Source organism: Arabidopsis lyrata (genome assembly GCF_000004255.2).
Source record: "Arabidopsis lyrata subsp. lyrata unplaced genomic scaffold ARALYscaffold_8, whole genome shotgun sequence".
NCBI classification, from domain to species: Eukaryota; Viridiplantae; Streptophyta; class Magnoliopsida; order Brassicales; family Brassicaceae; genus Arabidopsis; species Arabidopsis lyrata.
Genome location: NW_003302548.1, coordinates 6,901,706 through 6,920,822, shown reverse-complemented (window position 1 = coordinate 6,920,822; position 19,117 = coordinate 6,901,706). Strand labels below are relative to the sequence as shown.

At 31.7% G+C, this 19,117-nt stretch overlaps 5 protein-coding genes and 1 long non-coding RNA gene across 11 annotated transcripts; 4 read left to right on the top strand and 2 right to left on the bottom strand.

Annotated features, from left to right (window-relative positions):
• Positions 1–961: 961 nt before the first annotated feature.
• Positions 962–1,559, top strand: LOC9301624 (defensin-like protein 115). The gene is made up of 2 exons (XM_002865504.2): positions 962–1,247; positions 1,336–1,559. The coding sequence occupies exons 1-2, from the start codon at positions 1,160–1,162 to the stop codon at positions 1,497–1,499; spliced, it is 252 nt and encodes an 83-aa protein (XP_002865550.1). The 5' UTR covers positions 962–1,159; the 3' UTR covers positions 1,500–1,559.
• A 2,678-nt stretch (positions 1,560–4,237) lies between these two features.
• Positions 4,238–4,676, top strand: LOC9301623 (defensin-like protein 115). Its single transcript, XM_002865503.2, has 2 exons — positions 4,238–4,365; positions 4,453–4,676. Exons 1-2 carry the CDS (start codon positions 4,278–4,280, stop codon positions 4,614–4,616), a joined length of 252 nt encoding a protein of 83 aa, XP_002865549.1. The 5' UTR covers positions 4,238–4,277; the 3' UTR covers positions 4,617–4,676.
• Positions 4,677–6,869: 2,193 nt separating this feature from the next.
• Positions 6,870–7,308, top strand: LOC9301622 (defensin-like protein 115). Its single transcript, XM_002865502.2, has 2 exons — positions 6,870–6,997; positions 7,085–7,308. Exons 1-2 carry the CDS (start codon positions 6,910–6,912, stop codon positions 7,246–7,248), a joined length of 252 nt encoding a protein of 83 aa, XP_002865548.1. The 5' UTR covers positions 6,870–6,909; the 3' UTR covers positions 7,249–7,308.
• A 3,157-nt stretch (positions 7,309–10,465) lies between these two features.
• Positions 10,466–12,075, bottom strand: LOC110231074. 2 transcript variants are annotated; one of them, XR_002334159.1, is made up of 3 exons: positions 11,352–12,075; positions 11,085–11,213; positions 10,466–10,862 (listed from the first exon to the last, which is right to left on the bottom strand). It is a non-coding gene; the product is annotated as an uncharacterized LOC110231074 (long non-coding RNA). The 2 variants fall into 2 exon arrangements; XR_002334160.1 differs by having other exon boundaries at positions 11,085–11,194.
• A 117-nt stretch (positions 12,076–12,192) lies between these two features.
• Positions 12,193–15,235, top strand: LOC9299881 (serine carboxypeptidase-like 42). 5 transcript variants are annotated; one of them, XM_021035639.1, is made up of 11 exons: positions 12,193–12,290; positions 12,819–13,090; positions 13,170–13,277; positions 13,364–13,456; positions 13,530–13,622; positions 13,700–13,785; positions 13,872–14,150; positions 14,228–14,361; positions 14,481–14,573; positions 14,657–14,774; positions 14,870–15,235. In XM_021035639.1, exons 2-11 carry the CDS (start codon positions 12,841–12,843, stop codon positions 15,035–15,037), a joined length of 1,422 nt encoding a protein of 473 aa, XP_020891298.1. In that variant the 5' UTR covers positions 12,193–12,290; positions 12,819–12,840; the 3' UTR covers positions 15,038–15,235. The 5 variants fall into 5 exon arrangements, with proteins under 5 accessions (XP_020891298.1, XP_020891292.1, XP_020891302.1 ...); XM_021035633.1 differs by having other exon boundaries at positions 12,196–12,293; XM_021035643.1 differs by having other exon boundaries at positions 12,210–12,308.
• Positions 15,236–15,256: 21 nt separating this feature from the next.
• LOC9299880 (putative defensin-like protein 179) lies at positions 15,257–16,708 on the bottom strand. The gene is made up of 2 exons (XM_002863758.2): positions 16,591–16,708; positions 15,257–15,615 (listed from the first exon to the last, which is right to left on the bottom strand). Exons 1-2 carry the CDS (start codon positions 16,649–16,651, stop codon positions 15,302–15,304), a joined length of 375 nt encoding a protein of 124 aa, XP_002863804.1. The 5' UTR covers positions 16,652–16,708; the 3' UTR covers positions 15,257–15,301.
• Between the last annotated feature and the right edge of the window lie 2,409 nt (positions 16,709–19,117).

Sequence of the window (19,117 nt, the reverse complement as noted above, 5' to 3'; positions counted from 1 at the left end):
AACCAAACAATTAATTATGAAATTAGCTCAGATTGACTCTACCATGGCAGACATCACAAGTTAAGGTACATGGTATGAAAATTCATAAAGCTATACCCCTTCTATGATCTCTAATAAGTGATAAGTTAGCACGTCTTGATGGTTATATGCCTCTTGGAAGGAGACAAATATTTTTCACAAGGTATTAGTGTAATAGAGATTGCTATAAGAAGGATATGAATATGGTTTCAAGTCAAGGTTGGTTTTGCTTTCAGAAAGACCCAATCATAGAGGGCCAAAAATGTACACAAGAGTCTCTCCCCATGACACTCGGGGTCATGATTTGGGCCATGACTTATATGATAGCAGAACAAAGAACAAAGGTAGTCTTCGCAACAAACTGCACCAAACTGGTAAAGAAGGTGTCCACAACGACACCTTGTTCAGAAATATATATGTATAAAAAAAAGTTATCAATACAATTACTAATCAAAGGGAACAAAATCAATACATTTACTATAGTTAAATCCTTAAAACAGATAAATCATTTCAGCTCAAAACTAATAGAATCTTGATATTATATTTCAAATTTTCATTAGTAATCTTGGAAAAACAATTTCCTATGTATAAAATAATAAATATTTTCTCACAAATGTTCGAAAGTTATCAATACATTTACAAATCAAAGGTAAAAAAATCAATACATTTACTATAGTTAAATCCTTAAAATAGATGAATAATTTCAACTTAAGACTATTAGATTCTTTAAAATTTATTTCAAATTTTCATTAGTAATCTAGGAAAAACAATTTATTATATATAAATAACAAACAAATCAAAATATTTACTGTTAATTATAAGAAAATTAATTGAAAGATTCTTACGTTTTCAATGTATGACAGAAAAAGCTTTTTTTATAACATGTGTTGTGTAGTTAAGGGTATTGGGAGATTGTCAAATAAAATAAATGTTAAAAAATATTGGGAGATATTTACATATTTGTATTTCTCTTTCTTACATATGTGTTAGTAGAATCTTGTGTATTTATTAATTTCTGCTTTCACGGGAAGTCTATATCCCTAATTGGCTAATCATATGTGTATATATATCGGCCACTAACTCTAAACAATAACCAGAAAAGAAAATCTTATACAAAGTTATCAAAAAGATTGTCATAGAAATGGCTATCACCAAAAAAATGCTTGTCGTATTACTTCTCACTATTCTTTTTGTCACATCATCGGTTCAATGTTCCGATAGTACTCTTGGTACAATCTTATTATACTCTCAATTTTTTTTTGTTATGAACATATTTTTATCATTAATTTAGATGATTACAATGATTTGTTTCAATAGGTATTGGAATCAAGCAAGATTGGAAAAAATGCTTCGGTCCAGAACCGTGTATGAATGGAGGAGGGACCCAAGGATGCATGAAGTGGTGTAGAAAAAACATAAGCCTTTTATTGTATGGTGAATGTACTACTAATCCTGCTCAATGTTGTTGCGTGACAAAATAATCTAAACAAAGATTGAAATTTTCTATAAAATAATAATATCATTAGTTTCATCTCCGAAAACTTTGTGAGAAACCAGAATTTATTAGTTATTCGTTTCTCTTTATTTGATTTATCGCTGTTTAAAATTTAAAACGGATATTTTTAATCGTTTTTGTTTTATATAATATCAACTACAGAAAAGAACATCACTAGTCCATATATCGAAGTCATAATACAAAAATTGTACCAAACTAAAGTTTTGACTAACAAAAGAAAAAAAAAAAAGAAACTCGAGCGAATCTTCCATACAAAATAACTAAATAAGTATTGAATAAATCTGTTTTAAATAAGTGTTTGGTAAAAATGCTAATATAATTAAATAAATTTAATATATCTAATATATTAAGCTAATCTAATACAGTTATTGGCTTAAGCTAAGCTAATCTTAGAAGGAGATGAATATGGTTTCAAGTCTAGGTTGGTTTTGCTTTCAGAAAGACCCAATCATGGGGGGCCAAAAATGTACACAAGAGTCTCTCCCCATGACACTTGGGGTCATGATTTGGGTCATGATTTGGGTCATGATTTGGGCCATGACTTATATGATAGCACAACAAAGAACAAAGGTAGTCTTTGCAACAAACTGCACCAAACTAGTAAGAAGGTGTCCACAACAACGTATTGGCCAAATTTCTCAACATTTGTATGTTTTCTTCTCTCTTTCTGTCATATCTCGTAATTACAATCATAAAGCAGGTAAATTAGCACTTAGCACGGTGTGATACAGTTATCTTGATGATGGTATTATGAAATTTGTATCTTGGTTTGAATTTCATAACCATTTTAATTTATATATTTTGACAAATAAAATATACATAACCTTTTAAGAGTTTTTTTTTGCAAAAGAAATAATTAAATTTCAAGATTGGATATTAAATTAATACTAATTTGCATACCATGAATTGTAATATCATGATTGGATCTTAAATTCTAATTTTTAAAATTAATATAGTTTAAAGTTTTGATTACCAAAAAAAAAAAAAATAGTAAATCCTTAAAAGTTAAAACAAATGAATCATTTCAACTTACAACTATTAAAATATTCAAAATTTATTTAAAATTTTCATTAGTAATAATCTTGGTAAGAAGATTTAGTATGTATAAAAAAAAGAAATATTTGTTCAGAAATGTTCAAAAGTTATCAATACAATTACTAATCAAAGGGAACAAAATCAATACATTTACTATAGTTAAATCCTTAAAACAGATAAATCATTTCAGCTCAAAACTAATAGAATCTTGATATTATATTTCAAATTTTCATTAGTAATCTTGGAAAAACAATTTCCTATGTATAAAATAATAAATATTTTCTCACAAATGTTCAAAAGTTATCAATACATTTACAAATCAAAGGTAAAAAAATCAATACATTTACTATAGTTTTTTTTTTTCCGTCGAAATAAAACATTTATATTGCATTCTCAAAATCATTACAGAGTTTTTGTTCCAACCACAGAGGAGGATTTACAGATGCTGAATGAAAACTAAACTCATTACATCCAAATTTTGCTAAAACATGTGCAGCTTCATTACATCTTCGTTTCACAAAATCAAATATGATCTTCTTGAACCTTGATGCCCAAAACTTTATATCACACAGCAGATTCTTGATGGCTGCAATCTTAAGTTTTCCGTTGATACACTTAATGAGAGTCTGACAATCTCCTTCAAAGATGACCGTCGTATATCCTCTTCCCCACGTGTGTTGCATAGCAGCCAAACAACTACGTGCTTCAGCCTCCAACGGTGATGCGGCTTGAAACAGAGATGCAGATGCCCAACATTTACTATAGTTAAATCCTTAAAATAGATGAATAATTTCAACTTAAGACTATTAGATTCTTTAAAATTTATTTCAAATTTTCATTAGTAATCTAGGAAAAACAATTTATTATATATAAATAACAAACAAATCAAAATATTTACTGTTAATTATAAGAAAATTAATTGAAAGATTCTTACGTTTTCAATGTATGACATGAAAAGCTTTTTTTATAACATGTGTTGTGTAGTTAAGGGTATTGGGAGATTGTGAAATAAAATAAATGTTAAAAAATATTGGGAGATATTTACATATTTGTATTTCTCTTTCTTACATATGTTGTTTTGTTGATGGATCATGGAAAGAAAGTGATAAGTTCTCCGGTACAGGCTGGTTCTGTACATCGTCAAATGGAGAGCCGTCAACCATGGGAGCTGCGAACCTCCGTAGAAGTCTATCTCCACTACATGCCGAAGTCGAGGCCCTTCTCTGGGCGATGAAGTGTATGATTGGTGCAGATAATCAAGAGGTAGCGTTCTTTACAGACTGTTCAGACCTGGTGAAGATGGTGTCTTCTCCAACCGAATGGCCGGCGTTTTCAGTGTATTTGGAGGAATTTCAGAGCGACAAGGAGGAGTTTTCATCTTTTTCTTTATCTTTAATTTCTCGTAGGGCTAATGTTAAGGCGGATAACCTAACACGAAAAGTTTGTACAGAACCGTTTCATATCACCTATGTAAACAACATTCCTCAGGAATGGCTCTTTTGAGCTCTAATTAATTGCGGATGACAAAAAAAAAAAAAAAATACATATGTGTTAGTAGAATCTTGTGTATTTATTAATTTCTGCTTTCACGGGAAGTCTATATCCCTAATTAGCTAATCATATGTGTATATATATATCGGCCACTGACTCTAAACAATAGCCAGAAAAGAAAATCTTATACAAAGTTATCAAAAAGATTGTCATAGAAATGGCTATCACCAAAAAAATGCTTGTCGTATTACTTCTCACTATTCTTTTTGTCACATCGTCGGTTCAATGTTCCGATAGTACTCTTGGTACAATCTTATTATACTCTCAATTTTTTTTGTTATGAACATATTTTTATCATTAATTTAGATGATTACAATGATTTGTTTCAATAGGTATTGGAATCAAGCAAGATTGGAAAAAATGCTTCGGTCCAGAACCGTGTATGAATGGAGGAAGGACCCAAGGATGCATGAAGTGGTGTAGAAAAAACATAAGCCTTTTATTGTATGGTGAATGTACTACTAATCCTGCTCAATGTTGTTGTGTGACAAAATAATCTAAACAAAGATTGAAATTTTCTATAAAATAATAATATCATTAGTTTCATCTCCGAAAACTTTGTGAGAAACCAGAATTTATTAGTTATTCGTTTCTCTTTATTTGATTTATCACTGTTTAAAATTTTAAACGGATATTTTTAAATGTTTTTGTTTTATATAATATCAACTACAGAAAAGAACATCGCTAGTCCATATATCGAAGTCAAAATACAAAAATGGTACCAAATTAAAGTTTTGACTAACAAAAGAAAAAAAGAAAAAGAAACTCGAGCAAATCTTCCATACAAAATAACTAAATAAGTATTGAATAAAATCTGTTTTAAATAAGTGTTTGGTAAAAATGCTAATATAATTAAATAAATTTAATATATCTAATATATTAAGCTAATCTAATACAGTTATTGGCTTAAGCTAAGCTAATCTTAGAAGGAGATGAATATGGTTTCAAGTCTAGGTTGGTTTTGCTTTCAGAAATACCCAATCATGGGGGGCCAAAAATGTACACAAGAGTCTCTCCCCATGACACTTGGGGTCATGATTTGGGTCATGATTTGGGCCATGACTTATATGATAGCACAACAAAGAACAAAGGTAGTCTTTGCAACAAACTGCACCAAAATGGTAAGAAGGTGTCCACAACGACGTATTGGCCAAATTTCTCAACATTTGTATGTTTTCTTCTCTCTTTCTGTCATATCTCGTAATTACAATCATAAAGCAGGTAAATTAGCACTTAGCACTGTGTGATAGAGTTATCTTGATGATGGTATTATGAAATTTGTATCTTGGTTTGAATTTCATAACCATTTTAATTTATATATTTTGACAAATAAAATATACATAACCTTTTAAGAGTTTTTTTTTGCAAAAGAAATAATTAAATTTCAAGATTGGATATTAAATTAATACTAATTTGCATACCATGAATTGTAATATCATGATTGGATCTTAAATTCTAATTTTTAAAATTAATATAGTTTAAAGTTTTGATTACCAAAAAAAAAAAAAAATAGTAAATCCTTAAAAGTTAAAACAAATGAATCATTTCAACTTACAACTATTAAAATATTCAAAATTTATTTAAAATTTTCATTAGTAATAATCTTGGTAAGAAGATTTAGTATGTATAAAAAAAAGAAATATTTGTTCAGAAATGTTCAAAAGTTATCAATACAATTACTAATCAAAGGGAACAAAATCAATACATTTACTATAGTTAAATCCTTAAAACAGATAAATCATTTCAGCTCAAAACTAATAGAATCTTGATATTATATTTCAAATTTTCATTAGTAATCTTGGAAAAACAATTTCCTATGTATAAAATAATAAATATTTTCTCACAAATGTTCAAAAGTTATCAATACATTTACAAATCAAAGGTAAAAAAATCAATACATTTACTATAGTTTTTTTTTTCCGTCGAAATAAAACATTTATATTGCATTCTCAAAATCATTACAGAGTTTTTGTTCCAACCACAGAGGAGGATTTACAGATGCTGAATGAAAACTAAACTCATTACATCCAAATTTTGCTAAAACATGTGCAGCTTCATTACATCTTCGTTTCACAAAATCAAATATGATCTTCTTGAACCTTGATGCCCAAAACTTTATATCACACAGCAGATTCTTGATGGCTGCAATCTTAAGTTTTCCGTTGATACACTTAATGAGAGTCTGACAATCTCCTTCAAAGATGACCGTCGTATATCCTCTTCCCCACGTGTGTTGCATAGCAGCCAAACAACTACGTGCTTCAGCCTCCAACGGTGATGCGGCTTGAAACAGAGATGCAGATGCCCAACATTTACTATAGTTAAATCCTTAAAATAAATGAATAATTTCAACTTAAGACTATTAGATTCTTTAAAATTTATTTCAAATTTTCATTAGTAATCTAGGAAAAAACAATTTATTATATATAAATAACAAACAAATCAAAATATTTACTGTTAATTATAAGAAAATTAATTGAAAGATTCTTACGTTTTCAATGTATGACAGGAAAAGCTTTTTTTATAACATGTGTTGTGTAGTTAAGGGTATTGGGAGATTGTGAAATAAAATAAATGTTAAAAAATATTGGGAGATATTTACATATTTGTATTTCTCTTTCTTACATATGTGTTAGTAGAATCTTGTGTATTTATTAATTTCTGCTTTCACGGGAAGTCTATATCCCTAATTGGCTAATCATATGTGTATATATATATCGGCCACTGACTCTAAACAATAGCCAGAAAAGAAAATCTTATACAAAGTTATCAAAAAGATTGTCATAGAAATGGCTATCACCAAAAAAATGCTTGTCGTATTACTTCTCACTATTCTTTTTGTCACATCGTCGGTTCAATGTTCCGATAGTACTCTTGGTACAATCTTATTATACTCTCAATTTTTTTTGTTATGAACATATTTTTATCATTAATTTAGATGATTACAATGATTTGTTTCAAGAGGTATTGGAATAAAGCAAGATTGGAAAAAATGCTTCGGTCCAGAATCGTGTATGAATGGAGGAGGGACCCAAGGATGCATGAAGTGGTGTAGAAAAAACATAAGCCTTTTATTGTATGGTGAATGTACTACTAATCCTGCTCAATGTTGTTGTGTGACAAAATAATCTAAACAAAGATTGAAATTTTCTATAAAATAATAATATCATTAGTTTCATCTCCGAAAATTTTGTGAGAAACCAGAATTTATTAGTTATTCGTTTCTCTTTATTTGATTTATCACTGTTTAAAATTTAAAACGGATATTTTTAATCGTTTTTGTTTTATATAATATCAACTACAGAAAAGAACATCGCTAGTCCATATATCGAAGTCATAATACAAAATGGTACCAAATTAAAGTTTTGACTAACAAAAGAAAAAAAAAGAAAAAGAAACTCGAGCGAATCTTCCATACAAAATAACTAAATAAGTATTGAATAAAATCTGTTTTAAATAAGTGTTTGGTAAAAATGCTAATATAATCAAATAAATTTAATATATCTAATATATTAAGCTAATCTAATACAGTTATTGGCTTAAGCTAAGCTAATCTTAGAAGGAGATAAATATGGTTTCAAGTTTAGGTTGATTTTGCTTTCAGAAAGACCCAATCATGGGGGGCCAAAAATGTACACAAGAGTCTCTTCCCATGACACTTGGGGTCATGATTTGGGTCATGATTTGGGTCATGATTTGGGCCATAACTTATACGATAGCACAACAAAGAATAAAGGTAGTCTTCGCAACAAACTGCACCAAACTGGTAAGAAGGTGTCCACAACGACGTATTGGCCAAATTTCTCTATAATACAAAAAGTCAAGTCAACCGAACCGGATTTAACCAAGAAGAACCGGAGTAAATTAGAGTTACAATTTTTCGATTTTTGGGTTCTGATCCATCCAAACTTTTAAAACACATTCACTCGTTTTCTGAGTCACAGGCTAGTTTGCCACTGAACCGGGAATTTTAATCAGGCCTGCCATTTTAGAGTCTGTATGCCACTACTAATATGTTATTTCGATTTTACCCCTGGAAACCCTCTGAATCATCAAGAAAGTTTAACAAAACAATAATTCAAAAGCGTCACAGAGGTCACACTTATGGCACGTGCACATTGGTTGATACTCTCTAAGCTACCAACTAAACGTTGTCGTTTCTTTGTTTGCTCCGATCAACGAGAGAGAGAAAAAGAGAGAGGCTTTATTCTTCTTCTTCTTCCTCTTCCTCTCTTCCTCTCTTGTTTCGATCTCCTCTTCAATGCATCTACGTATCTGATTTGAAAGATTTAACAGTAAGTAAAACTTCAGTCTCCGTGAAATTCTCATCTGTTTGAGAATAACATGGAAATAGATCTAATTGCGATTATAATCAACGAAGGATCAATTACGCCACTCAGGATACAGAATTGAAGTAGCCCCGAGACTCTCCCAGGCACCATTCTCGAGACCAACTCTCCATCTATGTTTTCCGGTGCCGGTAGAGACTCACCAGCGCCGGGATCTCTCTGCTTCACGATGACCCTTCTTCATGAATCATTTTCTTTGGATCTCTCTCTTTTTTCTGTTTTTCAATTCTTTTCTCTCAAGATTTTTCCCTTATATCCAAATCTGAGACATTTCCCACAAAGATCTTTCCCACAACTATCTTTAGATCCTTTAATCCTAAACCTTTCGCGATTCTCGTCTTTCATTTCACTCACCGGCTCCCCTCGAAGTCAAGAATAGCATCTCTATGCTCTTCGCCGTGGGATTCAGATTCTCTCGCCAAGTGTTTTTCTTGGATGCGGCGAGACCGGAGCTTTGCGTTGACGCCGGAGCCGATAAAGAACACGATGGCGGAAGAATCAACCATAGTAGACGGACTATCAACTGTAGCAGCTGTGGTTCGAGCTGAATATGTCTCCGAACTCCTGATTTTGCTGAACGGCACCACCACTTCCGATCTGCCGCCGCTGTCACTGATCTATATGTTTTGGAAAATAAAACATGTATTATTATTTGTCGAATTTATATAACTAGGTTCGACTGGTACAACTAAGAACGTATCTGTATTTTAATTCGTCGTATTTGTACAACTAGGTTTGACTAAGTACAACTAAAACCATAAATGTATACATAGTTCTATAAAACAAATATGAATACGATAAATTAGAGTTAGTAACGATTCCAAAAATATCTTGAACTATAAACAAACAATTTAAAATAAATAAAACTCGAATTTATCATATTCTAAATATATACTATTAGTTCAACTACGTTCATTGTATTATGAATTTTATTAAATTAGAAAAGTTATAAATTAAGATTTATATAAGAAATTCCCTAAAAACATCTTCAAATATAAATAAAGTATTGGTCTAAAGGAAGTAAATATAAAGGAACTAAGAACATATTTGTATATGTATGTATTCGTCGTATATGTACAACTAGGTTCGACTGAGTACAACTAAGACCATAAATGTATACGTATTTCTTCTGTACAACCATGTTCGACCGGGTACAACTAGATTCGACTGGTACAACTAGGACCGACTAGTACAACTAAGACCATAAATATACTGGGTACAACTAAAACTATAACTATAACCATATATGTATCAGTATATGTACTTGTCGTATTCATACAACTATGTTCAACTAGGTATAATTAGGTTTTGACAAGGTACAACTAAGACCATAAATATATCCGTATGTGTATTCAACAAATAAGAAAAACGATAAATTAGAGTTAACAAGGATTCCAAAAACATGTTGAACTAAAAAAGAAACAATTTTAAATAAATAAAACTTGAATTTATCATTTTCCTAGTGCATACTATTGTTTTCATATGAAACACTCCTTATAGTACAAGGAACACTTTGTAGGTGATCACTTATTTTGATGCAAAATAGGTGAAAATTATGATTTCGTACAAATTGTATTATGAAAACTTCTTAGATGATAATTAATAGTGTAACAACATATGTCCAACTTAAAATTACTAATTTTTATTAAAGTCCAACTGAAAATACGCAAAAATCGCCAAAGTCCAACTATGAACATGTGAGTACAACTGGACAACTAGTACAACTATGTTTAAAACAAAACAATTTACCACACGTGTGATGATTTAAAAATAATATCCCGCCGCCAAAATGATGCTTACGTGGATTAAAAATAATATCCCGCCGCCAAAAATGATGCTTACGTGGATATATTTTTTTTTTTTTTAATTCTTTGAAATTTATTAAAAATTGTTTTTTAAAATGTTATTTTTAATTGTCTCAGTTGTACCAAAATGATCTAGTTGTACTTTCTTATAAGTAATCCATACACATAGTTGTACCTAAATAGACTAGTTGTACCTACAAAACCAATTGAACATAAATATAATCTAAATATTTTTTTGGTTTACAAAAATACGAAGTCATATGTTCTTAATCCACAACACAACAAAATACAAAAATGAAATACAAAAACATAAGTCATGTGCAATCTTAATCCACAAGTACGTGCAGACTTGACTTGTGCGCTTTCTTTCCAGTTCTTGATCAAGCTCTTCCTTCTATTTATCCTCTATCTTTGACAGAGCAACACTACAAAACCAAAATATACCAGTTGTACCTATACGTAGTTGTACCTAAATATACCAGTTGTACCTAAATAAACGATTGCATACAAGACTTGACTTGTGCGCTTTCTTTCCATTTCTTGATCAAGTTCTTCCTTCCACTTCTTCCCATGACTAGAACAGCACACCTCAACGCCAAAATACAGAAATTTAGTATGGCGTTTACAGTTTTTACACAAATACGAGGCAAGCATGTCAACTACAAAATTTGTAGAACAAAGGATTTCATTGTTAATTAAAAGAATAGTTCAAAAATAGACATTACTAAATAACAACCCTAAGCAAGTTATATTTTGTACAAAACATTTCCGCAGCTAGTATAATATAAAACTTCCAAATAAACGGCTCACCAATTCATATTTGCTCTGTTTGGAAATCCCAGTGGTGTTTGCATCAGCATTAATCCTTAAGCCATACGCAAAATCTTTTATTGGACCAACATTAACTAGTGAATCTCTCACTGCAAATGAAAACGATTTCTGCAATTATTGGAAAAGAAAACATAAGAAAATTCATGGAAAGGAACAGAGGATTCTTAAAACATGTGAAACAACGGACATTAAATTCTATCTAATTGGCATGACCATGAGTGCACAATGCCAAGTAAGAACGCATACCTCATTTTTCAGATCACCTTCCATAGAATATGCAGGTTGATTGGATCGTCGAGGCCAGCTCCAGGAGGCTGCTGCTGCTGACGCATGCAACGCTTCGTGAGGAGACTATCCCTTTTTCCATTCAAGCCACCAACTCCTTATGTTGGATCATTCTCTCGCTCAGCCTCTCGGGCTAACTCGGTCTTATCGATTTTAGTTTCTTTCGGAGTTTCTTTTTCACTCTCGGAATCCTCTTCCATGTCGGAGGTACCTTTCCGACTCTCAATCTTCGATGCATCTGTTGGTGGTTCTATCGGATCAACTTCCATCTCCGCGGTTCCTTTTGGAGTCTCAAACTCCGAAGCATTTGTTGGTGGTTCTTCTCCGGCGGTTTCTTCTCTCCAACGCCTCTCCGTCGACTCGTATACCAAATCATCACCGTCTTTACACGAGCCATTACTATCGGTGGCAGGATTCTCAAAGGATTACTATCGGGGGACGAACACTCCATTAATTTCACTCCCACGGCGACGAACTCGACGAAACAACACTCCCACGGCGACGAACTCGACGAAATTTCAATTCGATTCCACGAATTCGAGAAGATTTTTGTTGATTTTCGATTTGGGAAAAAATGAGAAATTAGGGATTTGATTTTTGAGTAAAAGGGGAAAAATGAGAAACTCAAAAAACGATTAAGTTTCGAATCCTCTGTTCCAAGAGCAAGGGAAAAAATGAGAAATTAGGGATTTGATTTTTGGGTTTTTAGTCTTTTCATAATTTTCTGATTTAAATTGTTTTATTTTTAATTCTCTCAGAAATAAAAATTAGATGAGTGGCATTCCAGCATTTTTTTTTCTCAAAAGTGGCTTTCCAGCCATTGATTCTCGTTTTCTCTACCAATGTCCGATTGAAGAAGATAAGACTAGAGTCGTCACCTTGAGGATCGAACAATCAATAGTAGTAATCTGCTGTTTTGTAGTGATTCTTCCCCAATTTCGTAATTTCATGTCTATTCAATAACTTTTTCTTGTTTGTAACGTATACGAAAGTGGATTTTGCTTAATGGGTATCTCAAAGATTTATGTTTTACTTGTGAATTTTCCAGTACCATTTCACAGTTCTTTCTGGGTTTGGGTTCTTATAACCAATTAGCTGATTTTGAAGTGTTTTTGAACTTAGATCTTACTGTTAGAGACATCAAGAATCTCCAATGTTTGATATATCACATGTGTTGTCCTCTTGTCTCATTAATTCGAGCAATGTAGTCTTTTAGTTGTGAAAAATGTACAAGATCTTTTTGTCTTTTAGTTCCTAATTCCAAATTGTTCTTGTTTCACATCTGCAGCTAAATGATATGTTTTTGGTATTGGTGTTATGTAGATTTCTCTTGTTTAGATCAATCATAGTGTAAATCTTTCCTGTTGGTTTAAATTGGGTTTATAAATGTGTTGTGGATTCATTTGACATATAATGGATATGTTTCAGGTACTTAAGAAAGCCGTAGAAGATGGCCAGTGTATTGTCGGGGACTGTGGCTGTCGCTATGGTGGTGGTGTTGCTGTCAATGCAGTGGTTTGCAGATGGATACCCAGAAGAAGATTTGGTGGTGAGGCTGCCAGGTCAACCAACTGTTGGGTTCAGACAATACGCAGGTTATGTCGATGTCGATGTGAAAGCTGGTCGGAGTCTGTTCTATTACTACGTGGAGGCTGTGAAACAACCAGACACAAAACCATTGACCCTTTGGCTCAATGGAGGTCCGTCTTTTGATTCTCAGTTTCTGCATAACTTAAAGGATGTGTAAATGAAATTTCATATTTGAGGTTTGCATTGCAGGTCCAGGTTGTTCTTCAATTGGTGGAGGAGCTTTCACTGAGTTGGGTCCATTTTACCCCACTGGAGATGGCCGTGGCCTTCGCGTTAACTCCTTGTCTTGGAACAAAGGTTTGTTTTTGACAATTTTAGGCAAACAGCACAGAACTCTGTGATTTTATATTTGAAGCTATTGTCTCTTCTTGTAATATGTGTAGCCTCGAACTTGCTTTTTGTGGAGTCACCGGCTGGAGTAGGATGGTCTTACTCCAACCGAAGCACTGATTACAACACCGGGGACAAAACTACTGGTAAATTTTATAACGCCCTTTTCAAACCATATTAGAAGACTGTTGTTTCTTGACATGTTTTGTGGTTGAACAGCTAGAGATATGCTCGTGTTCTTGTTGAGATGGTTTGACAAGTTCCCAAAGTCGAAGTCTCGGGACCTCTTTCTTACTGGTGAAAGCTATGCTGGTGTGTCTTTGATATCAATGAAAAGTATTGAATGTTTACCTTAAAACCATCAGTTTTCTCATATCTATTTTTTGTAGGACATTACATACCGCAATTGGCTGATGCGATTCTCAGCTACAATGCACACTCCAGTGGATTCAAATTCAACATTAAAGGCGTTGCAGTAAGCAAAAGAACCTTCTTCTTGTCATCACATCAACTCTTTTGTTTCTCTTTTGAATCCTTTGTCTGTTTGTTCTTTCTGATCAGATCGGGAATCCACTACTGAAACTTGACAGAGACAGTCCAGCTACGTACGAGTTCTTCTGGTCGCATGGGATGATTTCTGATGAACTCAAACTCACAATCACGAGCCAATGTGACTTTGATGATTACACATTTGCCAGCCCCCATAACGTAAGCACGGCCTGCAATGATGCTATTAGTGAAACCGGAAACATCATCAGTGAGTATGTCAACAACTATGATGTTCTCCTCGACGTATGTTATCCCTCTATCGTCCAGCAAGAGCTGAGGCTCAAGAAAATGGTCAGTCCTTCTTCACCTTTTGTTCCACCAACAAAACTTTTGTTGAATTATCTGTCAATTTGTTAAAACAACTTCAGGCTACTAAACTGAGCTTGGGAGTGGATGTGTGTATGACCTATGAAAGACGGTTCTACTTTAACCTTCCAGAGGTACAAAAGGCGCTTCATGCGAACCGTACTCATCTGCCTTATGAATGGTCAATGTGCAGCGGGTATATTATCTAACCCTCTCTCAATTTCGTTGATCACAAAATTAAAGAAGTTGTTTATAACTGTAGTTGATATATTTTTGTACTGATTGCGATTGGATACTTTACTTTGCCTGTCACAGTCAGTTGAACTACTCTGACACCGATGGGAATATCGACATGCTTCCGATTCTGAAGAGAATTATACAGAACAAAACTCCTGTTTGGATCTTCAGGTAATAATTCTATTAAAGATCCCTTTTATCTACTTCTTCTCCTGTTTTCTTGCAGCTTAACACCCAGCTTGTCGAAATTGCAGTGGAGATCAAGATTCTGTAGTTCCATTCGTCGGTTCAAGAACTCTCGTAAGAGAACTTGCTAACGATCTCAACTTCGAGACCACAGTTCCGTATGGAGCCTGGTTCCACAAAAGTCAGGTAGTTGCCTACGCCATTAAACAGCAGAAGCCAAGTTTGCTTCTTACCCCTGCAAAAATTTCTCTAACTGATTGCAAACTGGTGGATGTGACTAGGTTGGAGGCTGGGCCATTGAATACGGAAAACTACTGACGTTTGCAACGGTGAGAGGAGCGGCTCATATGGTACCATATGCACAGCCCTCACGAGCTCTACATTTGTTCAGTAGCTTTGTCAGTGGCCGGAGATTGCCCAACAACACACATTCTTCTACTGATGATTGAAAGAGCAGAGGTATATCTTTTGTAAGAAAAATGTAGTTTGTATTTAATTTATCTGTCTCAGGCCTTAGATTAGAAACATGTAAGGGTTTGTGTTGCGGTTTGGTTGGATCTTCAAGTGTAGTTTGTTTTAGTTATCACAAACATTAACAACAATTCTCTTTAGATATGTTTATATTAAATCGAAATTTATCTGAGTTATTGAACTAGTAACAACAATAGTTTTATCACCATAATAATTTTTTTAACAACTTTTGTCAATATGTTTTAGCAAGAGTACTCGCATATGCACATCCTATAACCAGCATAGTTGACACAACCCCCATGTCCATTCTTATATTTTATTGCGCATTGTCTATCACAACAACTCTGAGGACAAGTGTCAGTGCACATATCAGTCGCACCGACGCACACTTTGGCTGGTTTAAATGACGCACATTCGTAGGTGCACTTGCACATCCCATCCGGACCGTTACATTTGCTTACGGACGATGGTCCGTGTTTGGCCTTGCACCTTTGGTCGCAATTTTCACAAGAGCCTAGTTTGTCGTCACATGTTTGTGCTCTTATCTGATTCACAACTGAAACATTATATGATTTAGTAAACTTAACATAAAAATAAGAGGGTGTTCAAAAAAAAAAAAACATAAAAATAAGAGTATTTGTACCATATAGATATAAAGTACAAATAAATTTTAAAAATAGCAATGAGAGAATTTTTTTATATATATAGTTATGAAATATGTGATATTTTCGTAACATGTTTATATATATATATGGGCATCTAATGTATTAAACATAGGTTAGAGTTTAGGATTTGAGGTGTAGTTTGATAGAACATCATTGTGATAAATTAGTTGTTCACATAACAAAATAACTATTTGATGGAAATAAGTCATGTCATTGCGATTTTTTCAATGTCATCTACAAATATTGTTATATATGTAATTCAATCTTATGTCGCCGGATGGGCAGAATAAAAAGACACCAAAGTTACTGAGCCAACGAAAAACTAATCCTACATGACCCAACCAACTTAGCTTGGGACCTCAGGAGCCAAACGCCGTAGTACTCACTAAGGACGACTAAGCTAGCACGTACGCACTAAACTGATTTTGTTGTTGTTATATCTAATACATTTGTTCATGATTAGAGATAATAGTCTTATTTGTGTCATCATTGTAAGACCAAGTCAATTCATAAAAAAAAAATCACATAACTTACTATCATACTGTGTTTTTCTTTTTTTTTTTTTTTTTCATCCCATGCCATGTGAACCTACGTTAATTCATCTACGGGTGTACTAAAAATGTCAAGCAGGGTTGTTTCCTTAATTGTTCATATAGACTCTTGGCAATATCAAAATTTGTTTATTCTGATCGTAGAATTATACTGTTGAAAATTTTAAACTGTAAGAAAAATATGTGATGAAGAGTAAAAACATAACAATTGAAAGGTATGTAAAAGATTATATAATAGGGTAATATCACAAAATAGCCAAATTTTTGAGTAAAAATTAAGTATATAAAAGATATATGTATATAATATATTAATACCTGTGGCAAATATGATAACTAAGCTAACAAGGAATAGAAGTGAAGTACTTGTCCTCTCCATACTTTCACCTTTTCTAGTTTTCTTCTAAACTTTTCTCTCTATGAGAATTGTATGTTTTTGTTAATCTATATATAAGCAAGCTAAAGAAAGACTCTGAATAGACAAAAAATCAATAATTAAAATTGAAGATAAGAACATTACTTTCATGTTCATGATTAAGTTGTCATGATTTTTTTTTCATATACAAACAAATTTTTCTAAAAATTGTTATGACCAATAAAGTTTCTTCAGTTACCAAATCTTTTCATTTATAAAAAGAGATGTTATTTAAGAGAACAAGATGCTTAACATCAGTTCATGGAATCTATAATATTTCAAAATTAATTAAAAAAATATCATATTGTCTTTTTGCAAGATTTAATAATTCTTTTTCATTTACTTACTAGATTTTAAACAAAAAGAATAACTTTAAAGATATATTTTCTAAATACTAAAATAAAAACATTAAAATCTATTTTTGTTGATGTGTCACATACATAATGAGTTTCATCAATTTTATTTTTTCTTTCTTTTTTTATTTGCTGACATAAAAAGTATTTTCTTCGTAACTCTAACCATAAAATTATAAAAATAAATGAAGAATTTTTGGTTTTCTTTTTAAGAAAATTAACAACATTATATATTTTTCCTTCTATTTTTTTGTCCGCCATCGGTTAAATGAAAAAAATGATTTCACAAGTTCCCATATATATATACTAGATATGGACCCGTGCGTTGCACGGGTTGCTGGTCGAAATTATCACTTATCTTTTTTTTAAGCTTAAATAAATTATATAAACATCTATGTTTTAATTTTAGAAAATGCAGCATTTTAATTATTTTTGAATAGATTTATTATGCATAACGCACAATATAAAATACTATTTGTAGTTATTTTATACTAATTATTAAATCATCTAATATAAATGTTGGCCTATTTATCACTAACACCACCATTACCGCATCTTCTCCTCTTTCCCAACTGATCTTATTTCTTCTCCTTCTTTATCTCCTTTGGCATCGAGCCGAACCTCTTTCCGACAACAACTCTAGTCTATGTCCATCGGCTTACCGTTCATAATTCCTTAATTTACCTCCATCGCCGTATATTCTTTGGATCTGAATATCACATGTCATTTTTAGAAAACCATTGTAATTCAAAGTGTTTTTTTTTTTATATATATATAAATGACATGATATATTTCCAACAAATGATAAATAATTTCTACATGATTCATGTTGTTCTTAAAGTAAATATTTCACCACATCTGTAACCATCAACCACCACCATCGTCACCTCTATTAACAATCACATGCTACTCCTATTTCTTTTAGTATGATATGCTATTTTATTAAATGACATTATTTTTTCCTCTTATTCTAGGTGGATGTCTCTCTTTCGTCGTCAAAATTCCAGTATTGATTTTTTTTTTTTTTTTATTTCCTGTTATTAGTTTTTATTTCATATTTTTTTAAAATCCTAATTACATGTATGTTTCGTCTTTTGTTTGAGGACTATTTCATCGCTGAAAAACATTAGTTTCTGAAGTTTTTTTTTACTCATGGCTATTTCCTTAATTATTTTTGAGTCAAAGGTTAGTTACTAATTTTATCTTTAAAATAATTTATGACAAAAAAAGAGAGGAAAAACTTTACTAATAGAATGAATTTAAAGAAATGGTGGTGTTTCTGAAGAAATTAGTTTGCTTGGTGAGAAAATATGAGAAAACGTAACCTATTTGTTTATATAGAGACGAGTATTTACAATCCTTTTTCTTATATGATTAATAAATTATATAATTTGTTTAATTTTTTCTATTTTGAATTTTTTTTTCTTGTACAGTTAGTAACTTATAAATAAAACGTTTAACATTATTTTATAATTTCTATTTTTATGAAAAATATACATATAATTTCTTTATATTATAAAACTCTTTTAATTTATAAATTTGTTATAATTATCTTTTTACAATTTTTAATTTGTTAAAACCAATTTTTTTTTTTTGCCACATGGCAAAATCTCTTATGGAAATATAGGTATAAATTATTTTTAAATTTTTAATTATCTTTTTAAATTTAAATTTTTAATTATCTTTAGACACATGGCAAAATCTAAGATCGATAGATTTGACACGTGTCACGATCACATGAATAACTAATTTTGAAAACCATACTTTATATAATAACTAGATAAGGACCCGTCCAATGGACGGGTTTAATTTTTAAAAAATTAAAATCAAATTTAACTAAAAATTAATTAACAACGTCTTAAGTAAAAAATTTCTTTCAAAAGTAAAAAAAAATATTTACTTTTTCACCGTTGCATTGTATCTTTAACCACTAAAATTATTAATTTCAAATTATTTCGAATGAAAGATATATCACATAGCAATAACTCATAGTATACTTATATGAAGAACTAAAATTAAAAATATTCATTATAAAGTTAGCGAGTGAAACCAAAGTAGTATTTAATTAGACACGTTA